Source organism: Sycon ciliatum, assembly GCF_964019385.1.
Source record: "Sycon ciliatum chromosome 5 unlocalized genomic scaffold, ocSycCili1.1 SUPER_5_unloc_1, whole genome shotgun sequence".
NCBI classification, from domain to species: Eukaryota; Metazoa; Porifera; class Calcarea; order Leucosolenida; family Sycettidae; genus Sycon; species Sycon ciliatum.
The window spans coordinates 883,296-896,631 of record NW_027044462.1 but is presented as its reverse complement, the minus strand read 5'-3'; the positions used below and the strand labels follow the sequence as shown (position 1 = coordinate 896,631).

The following is a 13,336-nucleotide window of genomic DNA, read 5'->3' as shown; positions in this document are numbered from 1 at the left end:
TAATGCATTGCCATTGGGATATAACAACCAACCCATGTATGTGTATGGCTTGCTATGATATCACGATAATTGTTGCGTGCGTGCGTGCACTGTAGGGAGATCAAAGCGTTGGTAGTCTATAAGGACAGTAAAATTTAATTGTAATGGAAGGGTCACAATGCGTTAGAGACTTAGAGACATCTTGTTTCCATGGGTTACCGGTATATACACGTACAATTGGGGTGATAGTACTGGGATACTCATCTCCTCTCCCTCGTCGCATTAGCCTTCCCAGATCCAACCAAGGTCATGCAGGTAAGCTACCCAAAACAAATCCAGTCTCATATGGGCTCCCGAGGGATAGAGAAGGGGCGGTGGGAATTATAGTCGCACATTATTGGGAATCGAGGCCGCAGGCTCGCACTTGGGAGCCCAATCAAATGCTCCAGCTGTTGTGCAACACGTGGAGAGAAACGTTTGTTGAAATTCAGACCTCCGTATTTTCTCGCTCATGAGGCAAGTGCTTATAAATTTATTATATTATAACACTGTCAAAGTTAATAGTGGACAGAAAGTACACGGCGTATATAGCACAATCATGGACAAATGTTCTGGAGTCATTCCTTCAAACCTTGCTTTCTTGCTCAGAATAGAGTGTATGGCACATTTTGGTATTTATCAGTTTCCTTGAGAGCACAGAGTCACCAGCATTGATGAGATGGAAGTAGAAGCAAGAGGCGAATAGGACGTGCAACCTCTCTCATTAGGCTGCGCATCTGGTGTGCGATTAGTCACCGGTATAATATCAGCATGACAATGGTATAATCTTTGCAGGCACATGTTGGGTCAAGAATGGGAGGTAACAGCGTACAGGCAACACCTCAGGGTAAGCATTGTTGAGGCTGAGGATATACCAGTATCCCTCTTTGAGCATATTCCGGACAATTGCAGTACATAACATACAGTGTAATGGTCGGGAATACATTGTATGTCCGCAATGCGTTGGCATGATGTGTAATGTCATGATACATGCAGGCCTCTAGGGTTTGCAAACGGCAGTCATTTATCCCTGTCAGTCAGATCTTACATTATCAGAACAATGCAGCGCAACGGATGGGGAGGGAAAATCTCTCGATAGTTCGAGGTAAAAGTGATGTGGCCTTTTCAATTTCACTGTTTCACCGCCGCGTCATTTTCATTGTTTGCGCATTGGACAGCCGCTGGACATGGGCTTTGACATGCGCCAATCGTCTGCGGTTCATCAAAGCTGAGGTGAGGGATTGGACACCAGCACGTAGTGAATGTACCCAGCACGTCCCGTCCATCATTAATCCTGGCAGAGTGATACTGATTGTGAATGCCGCGCAAAAGGCTCTAGAGCCCGCAGGTGAAGGCTTCGAGGGACTTCGCCATTCACCTGAGTCCCCAATAAGAAAAGTGGCCGCCGCTAAGACAAAAGGGACAGGCAAGCTGAGGAAAAGAAACTTCTCGACATTGCCAAAGGTTATGCCTGGTATGCGCAGGAAACGCGGCGGACAGGAGAATTGATCTTCAGGTCCAAATGGGTTTGATATTATGTCATAAGGACCACGTCTCTCCAGATTGCTCTTTCCTGTTCGCACTTAGGGAAACTGATAACAGCGGCCGCTATACACTTCCTAGAGCGATTGCCCCGCCGCTAGTGGTGTGGCAAATCTCCCTCCTTACGGGGCATACGTGCAGTCGTGGTGGTGTTGGTGGTTTGTATGTGTATGTGTGTGTGTGTGCGCATGCGTGTCCGTGCGCGTGTGTGTGCTGCATCCTGATTATGCCTGCTACCTAATGATAAAAAATCAGACAATACGCCACAAAAACGATTTCTCACAGCGGTCCACCAACGGATACGTCGAGTGAAACATAGCGTGTAATAGTTGATTGAGCATCCAAAACACCCCAATACACTCCCATGCCTTCTGGCAACACACTGATCTACTGCAAAATTACGTACACTTGATGAGAAGACTCTGAATGACTCGTACCTGTACCCAGTGATAGCATGATGGTGACGTCACCTGACCAGAGAATTTCAACTCTCCAGCAAAGCGTTCTCGAAGTGGAACCTGTACTAGTATTTAATGCCAGCTTGCGCAAATTATGCTGTTAAAATTCAACTCAGTGTTGTGACCCATTTAATCCGTTATCACAGAAAGTATAGTGTTCGAAATGCTGATTTTTTTCAGAAATTGCAGTTACGGGCAACGTTGCAGAACGCCGTCTGCTATGCAGCGTGGGCGTGACCAGCTAGCAGCTAGCCATAGTGTCCCACCCCAAACTTTACTGAAATATATTTCCACCAATGACAGCCCACAGAAATGCCCAATTCATGGAATGACATGACATTACAGAGTGACATATACAGGTGGGGTACTACACTGCAAGGAGAAGGTGGAACAATTTCCTGAGCTGAGGAATAGACACTCAATGGGAGTAGATAGCATGATATATTTTGGGGGAGAGCGACGTGATAACTAACACAACGCAGTGGAAGTGTAGATGATGTAAGTGCGAGAATAAGGTGTAAATGGGAGTGTGAGTGTAAGCGCCAGCGCAACCCTGGTGGGATAGGTCACAGAATGTACGATGCCCTTGTACCGCAGAGCTTTGCACGTAGCCAGTAGAGAAAATGTTTGAAAATATGTTTCAACTGCGAGGGTCGCGTTATGTAAGATAATGTGTTCCAAGACTGGAAGCCTGAATTTAAGGAGGAGCGAGGCAAGGAGCGTAAACAATAGCACGAGCTATAACTTCATGGAACAGTGGACTGCGAGCCATTCAGTAGTGGTACAATGGTGGTGTACATGCATGAGATGAAATGCACCGCTGAAAAGACTCTGACTGCGTCGTAATCTTTTCCTAGTTCACATGACGATGATGGTAGCCCCACCAGCAGAGGCTACACATATGTGTCCCTGCTCTCATCGCAGTTCTAGCAACGCATTAGATCTGTTGCTAAACAACTCAATTTCTCTAGTGTAGGCTCCATCTTACCGTTGTGTATTTTAAGTAATAAAAATAGGAGCCGCAAATAATTCAAATTAAAAGATATAAAGACACCAAGAAACCGTAAGAGACCTACTATGCATGTCACAGACATTTTCGATAGTGTGACTACCCCTCCATTGAACTTCAGCTTTTGCTCGTGAGTCATTCTACAGTGTTTCTGAAAACAGCTGGTAAAGTGTATAGCGCTAGATGGTTAATGTGCAGGTGGTTAGTGAGAGAATGCGGGTGATTGTAGTAGACAGGAAAAGTACAGTATATTAGAAAGTGTGATTGTATTCTTGTAACCACGATGGCTCGCTGATAAGAAGTATAAAACGAAAGCGCTCCTAGGAGATCAATGTGTTGTATGGTGGCGGAGGAGCTGGTTATGAAGATGCGCGCAATGCCCTGAAATGGTAAACACTCCCTTTGTGCATGTGCGTATTAATAATTATTATGTTAAACATAAGCAATACTGGCTTTTTGGAACCCGGAGATTAAGAATCGAGTTGCAGGCTGACTCTCCTGCAAAAGAAATGTATGGGCGGAAAGAGGTACAACATATTTCCAAGGATAGAGATAAGCCATCATGAAAAGAGGAGACCAGTGGAAACGTTTAAAAGTGCAGAATGTTGCATTTGAATGCAAATGAGCAGAGTGTGTGTAGTGAATCTAGTAGTGCATTGGGTTTTATCCACGCCTTCTTAGTTTCATTTCCACGAACTTCAAACTTTTGAACACGTTTTGACGGTACACTACACCAGTTGCGTCTCCATCACTACGTCCATACAATCCATTGACATTGATTTCGTGACAGGTGTTATACCACCAACCACCCTTGTATGCATTGGAACAGTCACCACTCCATGAGTCATGGTCACGGTCTCGAGTACTGAACTGTTGTCCATTGTGGTAATTCATTCTGTCTTGCAATGTAGGGCTTGAGAATCCTGAAACGTGTAGTCTGTAATTGTTAGCTTCACCTTCAACACGGAATGTTGACCACTTGGCATAATGCTTCTCTCCAGTTGTCTTGAACACCATATCAATACGCAGTTCATAAGTACTACCAGCTTGTGACGTCAGATAGTGTAGTGTATCTAGACCCAGCCAGAACTCTCCAGAAGCTGATCCGAATCCTCGTTTGTATGCATTCCAGTCACGGTAAAAGTCCACTGAGCCATCTTGTCTTCTCTGAAACACAATCCAGCCACCTCCATCAGTCTCTCGGTCACAGTATGCAGTGAATCTTGTTGTCGGTGTTCTGCCATTGAATACACCTGGCGGACCAGAGTCTGTTCTCTGACAGAGAAATGACACTGCAGAATTAGGAATCAGAATAGTAAAAAGAGTCATTACCGGAGAAAGGTAACAACGAAGGCCAGTATATTTTTTAAAGAAGACACAACCTAGTCGTGAGAAGAGGGTAGAGAAGTAGCAGGACAACACGACAATGTGAAGAGTAGGGGCTCTGAGAAGTAATCTGCGCTGGTGAGACAAGCCAATAATAAACATGCCGATCTGTGGTCTCGGTGTTACCCCCGCGAGCTTGGGCAGCATGAAAATTATGTGGAGTATTCATATACGTGCCTATCACCAAAGCTACAAGTGACTGATCATAGCAAAACTTCCAACTTCTTGTAGAATTGTAAAACCGCGTTTGCAGTTTCAGCAGGCAGGCAAGCTTAATGAGATGGTCTGAGACCTTGATTGAAACACAGAGGGTACCAGGTTCAAGTCCTACGTGGAAGCGGAAGGCATCCAGCCAAGTCTAACGCGAACCGTGAATATTTTGTCTCTAAGCCCTATCTGTGTCCAGTGAGCGCAAACGGTAACGTACTTTGATTCCTGGGTGCACAGGTGATACAAAAGAGCCTCGTTGCCGCCCTAAGCAGCTTTACTCTCCATAATTATAACAACAGCTGTCAAACTCGCTCTCCATCTTCAACTCACCACTTATTTGAAGTAGTATTATCACAGTCTTGCAGATTCTACATTCTGCAATATACGCACCTCATGAATGTCTTGAGACGAATTTAGCATATCAATAACATTTTTGAGATAAAGTCCGGATCACTGAAGGGGAACAGAACACGGGATACCTCACGACGTTCGGAGAACATTGCCAATAGCCTCCTCTACAATTGAAAATTCTCAAAATGAGCCTGGTACAACTTCGCTGCATTGCGCCTGCTAGCTAATCACTCATAACATGATATGGGCTCATTTGGTAAAATTCAAAAGTCGTCTAGTCTTCCCACTGAACTCCATCGCGTTTGGGCTCTCATGCCTGGTGGAAAGGTCTTCTCTCTCACCTACCTCGTCTTGGTACGGAAAAATCGCTGAATGAAAGTGTGTCAATCAAGTTGATAGTTACAGTGCTCCACGCCTCTCCCCGGCTGGCTTTCCGAAGTACCTACCTAGCTACCTACGTACCGCCGCCCCACGAGCAGGCGAAGAAAAGGCAGTGTTGCGCCTGGGTAGACAGTGTCGAGATCGGGTCTTTCGCACTATTAGTGTTTTCCACACTGGGACAGGCATGTGTAGGCATGTGTGGCCCCGAGGCATCCCTCTCTAGGACGAACATGGTAGCTATCATATTGGAGAAGAACCATGATTTGAAGTATTCTGTTGTCAACAGTCAGTTCGGAGGTATTTTGTCACTGCGTCTGCTTATTTGGGCAATCACATGATGAGAGTCTAATAGAGGGTCATGGGAATCATACAGGCGCAGCGGAAGGGCCTTTGTCACTAGCTGTATAAATGTTTGCCATGTCAATTTCAATATTCTATTCAATATCACCTTCTTTCAACCAATGAATGATTGCATTTTACCTTCTTGATTTTCCTGGACTTCGTTCAGCCTTTCATTCTGTGGTAAATCCAAACAAGAAGAATCAACACTGTTACTTAAAACATTTGTAAAGATGAGGCTATAATTAGATTTCTGACCATTACCAATTTGATTTGCTTTTCAAAATGCACAAAATAATATAATAATTATGACTGTTTGGGGGTTCCCCCGTTTCTTCTCACTGGAATCATTTGTACCAGCGGCTGAAGGAAATGAAGTCTGCGATCGCAAGGATAACAACTCAGTTGTAGGACATTGCTGTCAAACCGAAGATCTACAATTATTTTAAATTACACATCCCCAGTTTCATGTATATACCAGCCACTGCTCTCTGTTAGAATTGCAAACGAATGCAATCCTTGCATCGGCAGCTATCCTGCATAAGGGGGTGGGTTGTTAGTTGAGTTCCTTCGGTCGTGGTTTCCTATAATCCTCTTGTGTTTCCAATTACGGACTGAACCCGAATGGACACCCAAGGATACTTTATAGTAAAGAAAAAAGGAGCAAGAAACTACAAGTTACGCAATAATGTCCACTAACACCACCAGTTACTAAACAACCAGCTCATGCGATAACATTGCACGACACTAACCGACGGTACTGACGTTCTACAACAAACTGGCTAGCAGCTCTAGCACATCTTGGAAGCTCACTCCAACAGCCTTCCAATTTGGAAGGTTTTAAGTTACAGAAATAACATGAGGAGGGGAAGGTGAGCGGAATCAAGACAAGCACGAGCTGAAAGTCTCAACTGTGAAGGGCGTTGGCGGATGTTGATATATGTCAATGGCGATACTGGCAAGACAAAGTCGAAGTACAGCGCTGTTTTCATTAGGCATTCGGTTTTGCATGATTCTTGTTCGCATAGCTTCCCCTTTTTTAATTATATTGATCTTCGCATCTTTGCGCCACACAAGTTGTGCGGAATGTTCCTTGCGTCCTCGAACCGGGGTTTGACCGTGTTGTCCCGTGGTCCTGCCAGTATCGTCATCGACATGCATGAACATCCGCCAACGTCCTTCACAGCTGAGACTTTCAGCTTGTGCTTGTCTTGGTTGCGCTCACCTTCCCCGCCTCATGTTATTTCTATAACTTAGAACCTTCCAACCTGGGAGGCTGTTAGAGTGCGCATCCAAGATGTGCTTGAGCTGTTAGCCAGTTAGTTGTAGAACGTCAGTACCGTCGGTCAATGTCGTGCAATGTTATCTCATGAGCTGATTGTTTGGTAACTGGTGGTGTTAGTGGACATTATAGCGTAACTTGTAGTTTCTTTGTCCTTTATTTCTTTACTATCAATTCACCTAACATCATTAAGAATTATTATCATAACAATGATGCACGTTCCACCTTTTGTGGCTGAATGCTTGCACGGTGGGTGCCAATCTCCAGGCTTCGGACGAATGCTGAGGAATATTCATCAATATTACAGGCAAACACGTCTGTATGTCATTGTTTGGATTGTATACTGGCAGATTACATGCACTCATTAAGCCTTCACTAACTTGTAGGAGTAGTGAGCCTAACTTACACAAACTCTGGTTCGGTCATTTCAAAGTTATTTATAGCTTGGTAAACACATGTTCTACTAGTACAAATGACGCAATCCGCTATATCATGAACTCACCAGGGCGGCAACTTGAGATGACATCTGATTCATAGTGGAGTTTACATTGGTAAGAATCTTCGCACCCAGTTGTTGAAGATATGAATCAATACGATTGATATCATCTCGTCTTCCTGCACGTAGTTCATGTTTCAGTTGTGAAACATCGTCACTGATTTGATTTAATGTGTTGGATTGCTGTTTAAACTTAGCTACATCCAACCACTCTGGAGAGCAAACAACACAAAATTCACGGTTTGTATAAGACTCGATCGGGTTTACATTTGCATCTTCAGGAGCACTGTTTATCCTCAATCATCGCCACGCATGATCGAATTGCTAATAGTTTTCCAAATCGCTTTCATTACCTTTTTTATCAGTGTATTTTGGTGACTAAGCCAAGCGATTACTGCTTCCAAAATCATTAAAGATTCATTCTACGTTTTACAATTATTAGCAACGATCATTCAACGGTGACCGAAAGCATTTCCAGTACTCTCCAGAAGTCATCTTTTGACTAGGTAATACCTTTCTTACATATGTAATGATACATGTGTGTACAGCGCGGTCATTGGTTTCTCGTGCAAGACAGTTTCTACTACAAATACATAGTCTAGAACTGAAAAATTGTATATTTGAAAGACAAGCTGCTTGGAAATCGGTTGTTTGCAAGTGGAACAAAACTGACAGGAAGGTGTGAAGCGGCAAGAGGTAAAATGATTAGCTTGGACATGATTGCCACACACCGCTTCTCACGTGTATTACCCAGGCAACTCACAGCACACTAGAAGGTGGATGGTAAGAAGATATGAAGGACATGTGTCGTATTGGTTAGGTCACAACTCATTTCCAACGTCCCCTCCCCCCCCCCGAAACGCCCTATTAGATTATCAGAGATTTGGAAGCATCAGCCGACACTGATTTTGTAAACCGCTTGAATTTGTTCGTTGTAATGATCCATCTGCCAACGACGTAAGACTTAAGTAGCATTTACTAATGCTTCCTTGTGCACCAAGGATACTTGGTGGAATGTCTTTGGAAGATAAAACGTCATTGTGTTTGATTATGATGCGAGCCAAGATAAGGATAAGTGATCGGTATTGTGAACATCATCCCTTCCTAATGATATCTTGAACACACTGCATACAACCTTCCACTTGATCAGATCAGCATCAACGTGCTCTCTTTTACACACTTACTTTCTTCACAACGTGTTCCAATATACAGTGGTGGACAGTGACAATGAAACGATGATCCTCTCTGTCGACATGTTGCACCGTTCTGACATGGATTACCAGAGCAGGATGGCGGTACTGTGAGGTAGGGATGGCAAACAAAAGAAGAACAGGATGAAGGAATTCATTCAGAAAGTGATGAAGGAAGCAGCATTTTGAAGTGATAGTTTCGCTTATCACAACACGTAAATAAAATAACACTTGATCTCCAATCTATCGCGTGCAACCGTACAAGTAAAAGTAGGAAATGCAATGTGTTTGCTTATCCTAAAACAGAGCGAACGAAAATATACCATGATTATACACATGCTTCCATCCCAACAATGGTCTCTGATTACCGCGGGGAAAAATAATATTGGTTTTGTGCCCCAACAGAAGTAGTTTAATAATAACTACCTGCCACAAGATCTTCACAAGATCTTTAACAAGAAATCGGTGAAGGTGAGCTACAGTTGCTTACAGTTGCATCATGCGTGGACACAACAACAAGCTACTCAGCCCACAACAGGAAGACGTGCCATGCAACTGCCGAGCTAAGCCTGACTGCCCTATGAGAGGAAAATGCCAGACACAGCTGCTGGTCTACACAGTACACAGCCGAAGTGAAAAGCAGTAATGTTAACCCAGGACGTGTGTACTTCGGAGCAACAGAGCTAACGTTCAAGACCCGGTACGGAAACCAAAAGTACACATTCAACCACAAGCAGAGAAGGAAGAGCACCGAGCTATCCAAGTAAGTCTGGAAATTGAAGGAGAGACAGGAAGACTAATCGACCCAGTGGAGTGTTTTGGAACGAGCATGAGCTTACAGCAACATCAGCAAGAGGTTCCAACTCTGCCTCTCGGAGAAGTTCCAGATGATAACCGCGGGTAGAGCAGCATGTGTCAAGAAGAGAAGTGAGCTCATCTCGAAGTGTAGACATTCCAACAAATTCTCGCGCGGAAACCACGCTGGGTTCACATGATGAGATATGCAGTGTTTTGACACACACACAAACACACACACACACATGCATGTACACACACACATTCTCTGTCTCTCCCTCTCTCATGCACACACATGTACACCCTCACTATTTCACACTAACACCAAACCAAATATTGCGCCATTATCCACACTAGTATCTACTATGTCACACATTCTACCCAAGCCTTTGGCGTCACACAACTCCCACTGAAACCTACCTAATTCCTGCGCCGGTTCTACATGTATCTCCCATCTTGGTTATAGCAATATACCTCTTATTATGTTTTATCGTCTGATGAGTGTTTATCAACACGAAACACGGAGTTACGAGTAAGATTTTTGGTCTCTGTTGTCCTGCCATGGATGCAGCTAATGGGGTCGTTCTCGGTACTTGTGCCAGTGGTTGTGAGACTTATCCACTCACCCCACCGTTAGGCGCTGCATCTGCCGCTAGGGTTTACCGGGTGTTAGCGGCCGTCGTGAGTTCCCTTCGGGAACGGACACGAAAATTTACTTTTTTTCTTTTCTTTTTTGTTCTGCCTCATTTAATTACCTGTTTGACAAAACTTTCCGGTATGACCATCATCACATTTGCAAACGTATGAGCCTTTTCCTTGTAAAGAACGTGTGAAGATGCACTTTCCCGCATCGCCACACTGGGGACTTTCTCGACATTGCTCAAGCTGACCACCTGCACAAACCAAGAATCACGTGACAAAATTTGGCCAGAACAAGTTAGGAAGAGAATTCTAATACTACAGCAGAACACAAGAGCTTTGTTTCTGCTGAATGATCCAAAAGAAGGCAATGCAACAGGCGTCAAAGGATATTGAACTGGTGACGTGCACATCCAATAACTGCACAGAGTGTGTCTGGTCCTCACTGCAAATAGTGCTATTTTCCCTGTGCTAAAACGTAACGTACATAGAAGAAACAACAGACTGCTGCGGATTTCGAATGTTCTTCTGAGTTTCGTGCATGAGGTGATCTGTTGGTGAATGAAATTGGCGTAACTGCTGCCGTGATAGGACTCCATACACACGAACATCGAGTTGAAAACTTCGTAAAAACATGACATCGTATGGTTGTATAATTATAATCCTCTCTATTCTCTGGATAGAAAGCAGAATGGAATGAGATGATCAATACTAGACTTACTGAGACACTGTACCAGCAAATCAGCATTCTGCTGTCCACCTAAGAACGCAGATAGTGATGCTGTGTCAGCATTTGCAGAGTTGAGCTGATCAATGGGGTTATGTAGACCACTTAGCACAGTTTCTGTATCCTGGATGCTGAGACGAAGAGCGGTAGATGGTAGTAGATGAAGAACGCGTGCCATACACGACTCAGTATCACCTTACGGGCAAACAAGATAAAGAAAAATTGAATCATTGCAAAGCAACAAGGACATTTGTACGTGGAAGAGAATGAATATTTCATTCTGTTACCTTCACGCACTAGGCCATCACCAGACAACTGTGAACAGTAGTGAGATAAATCTGTATGCTGTTCTTGTTGAATCCTCGCAAAGCAAATGAATGGAGTATTTGCATTCAGCTGCAAACGTGATAGTTCATTTCATTCATTCTCATTGAAGGCGACAGTCGTATCGAAGGTACAGAAAGAGCGTAGTAGAACTGAGATACTGAAGAGTGTCAGCTTTCTGACCCGATGACTTGTAATGTTCAAGTCGGTGCAGTAGTATAGAGCCTATTAGAGGAATCACACTGGCAATACCCCTACCTGTTTCATTTGCAGCGCTGGAGTGGTTACCTGCAGAAACACTCCTTGCAGACACACTACTGACGGAGGCCGCCAGCCACAATGCTATCCACATAGAGAACGGCGTAGTGGACGAGAGTCTCATTGTGCCTTCGATCAGGGCTGAGTCGCTCACCGAATTGTTCGGATTATTTCTAAATGTCGCGAATCAGCTCCACAAATCGGTACATGTGAGGCGCTCCGACTTCAGAAATAATTATTATTTACAATGACGACAGTATCCCTACTGATGCTCTAAGAAATAACGACCTTTGTACAATTGCTAGCAGTAAAAATCATGGATATGATCGTCGACGCTCGCTTTCCCCAGTCATCTGCATAATGGAACTAACGCAACGTTAGGTTCTAGGTTCAAGCAGAAGAGATTCGGTCAATCTGTTAGTTGACACAAACTCAGTACGGGTGCATTGATCGCATCTAGAAGAGTGAAACGTGTCCAGAACCTGGCACGATCTTGCACACAAACTAACACTACACTTTCCCGTCCTCTCTTGTGTATTCTGCAACTGGATGCTTGGACAGCTGGGCTCCACAGATCTGCAGTCGATCATCTTACCTGTCATGATGGAGTACAGAGCATCTGTTCGACATGTCATTGATTTACAGGCTCCGGGCTTTCACCCTGCTGCTTGCCAACAAAATTAATGATAACAGAATCATTGTGTGTGCTGGGAGCGCTGTCATCGTTTCTTTGGCGCCAGTGTGCCTCAGTAATGATAATGATTTAATTTCAGAAGCAAGAATTTCTGTCCGCTAGATACTGTAACAGAGAATAGATACGGATTAGTCTTACTGGATATACTGATCTACCGTTGTTGGAGACTGCTGGACACAGTGTAAGATACTTATTGTGATGTTTGCTGACGTTGTGATAAACTGTGATGCTCTACACAATATTGTTTGGTGTGTGTTTGAGCTGACTGGTTTTGCCGTACTTGACAACAAAAGTATCTTCATATTTGGCTTCCCTCGTGTAGCTTCAGAGAAATGTAGACTGCATTCAAAGCCTTGACAACATCCAAATCACTTTTTTTATTCAAAACCTCCCTTTTATGGAATTGTCTCCCACCCACATTGACTTAGGAATCTTCTGTCCATGTATTCAAGAAAGAGCTGCGCAAACATTCTTGTCATTATTCATGTCTAGTCGCTGGCATGCCGTTACCCTGTTCATCGTAGTCCTCCCCCCCCCCCCCTTCCCAATCTGTACTCTCTTGTACCATCATCCTTCAATGCGACGGACCCCACGATAGGCGGTCAGCCTTTGGGTCATCCTAATAAAGTTATTATTAGTATTATTATTATTCATGCCATTTCTAGGTCGCACTAACACACACACGCACGTACACACACACACACACACATACACACACACACACACTCACACACTCACACAGCCACATGCACCATGTATCATGCATGTACCATATAATTATACGCTCGTCGCAAGAGAAGCACGCAAATAATTTACAAAATTTATTGCATTTTTTCTGCACCCACAGGTTTTCTCTCATACTATAGTTATGGCAACGATAAGGGACAAGATCTGAATGAGACAGATCAAGTCTAGCGCCAGATAAATGTCCAATCTACACAATCTTCGAAGCCAGGCGAATCGACCACCAACTCACACCTGGTCTACACCACACGGCCGGAGTACACAGGCATGAAACGGCCAAGACAGTTACCTGTGCACACTCTACAGTTGCTGGGGGAACCAGTATAGACAGCACGCTGCTTTGATAGAAGAAGACACTACTAAATCTGAGGACAGAACTGTTTCGTCCTTTGTGGACTCATCAGTGCAGCACAGAGGAAATGAGGCCGAACCGGGTAACAATGAAAAAATTATTCTCCAAAGCCAGATATTATAAACCAGGCCCGAACCTACC

The 13,336-nt window shown here is 44.1% G+C and overlaps 1 protein-coding gene across 2 annotated transcripts in view; it reads right to left on the bottom strand.

The window, feature by feature from the left end:
• Positions 1-12,183, bottom strand: part of LOC135830334 (angiopoietin-related protein 7-like) — an 86,672-nt gene extending 74,489 nt beyond the window's left edge. Inside the window, exons 1-7 of one of the 2 annotated variants that reach the window (XM_065342602.1) lie at positions 11,406-12,183; positions 10,818-11,018; positions 10,213-10,350; positions 8,657-8,770; positions 7,479-7,684; positions 5,836-5,872; positions 2,492-4,319 (exon numbers count right to left, since the gene is read on the bottom strand). In XM_065342602.1, coding sequence (XP_065198674.1) covers positions 3,691-4,319; positions 5,836-5,872; positions 7,479-7,684; positions 8,657-8,770; positions 10,213-10,350; positions 10,818-11,018; positions 11,406-11,529 — 1,449 coding nt within the window. In that variant the 5' untranslated portion in view covers positions 11,530-12,183 and the 3' untranslated portion in view covers positions 2,492-3,690. Of the gene's footprint in view, positions 1-2,491; positions 4,320-5,835; positions 5,873-7,478; positions 7,685-8,656; positions 8,771-10,212; positions 10,351-10,817; positions 11,019-11,405 lie in introns of those variants that run through there. The other variant, XM_065342603.1, reaches the window with a different exon arrangement.
• Positions 12,184-13,336: the final 1,153 nt, after the last annotated feature.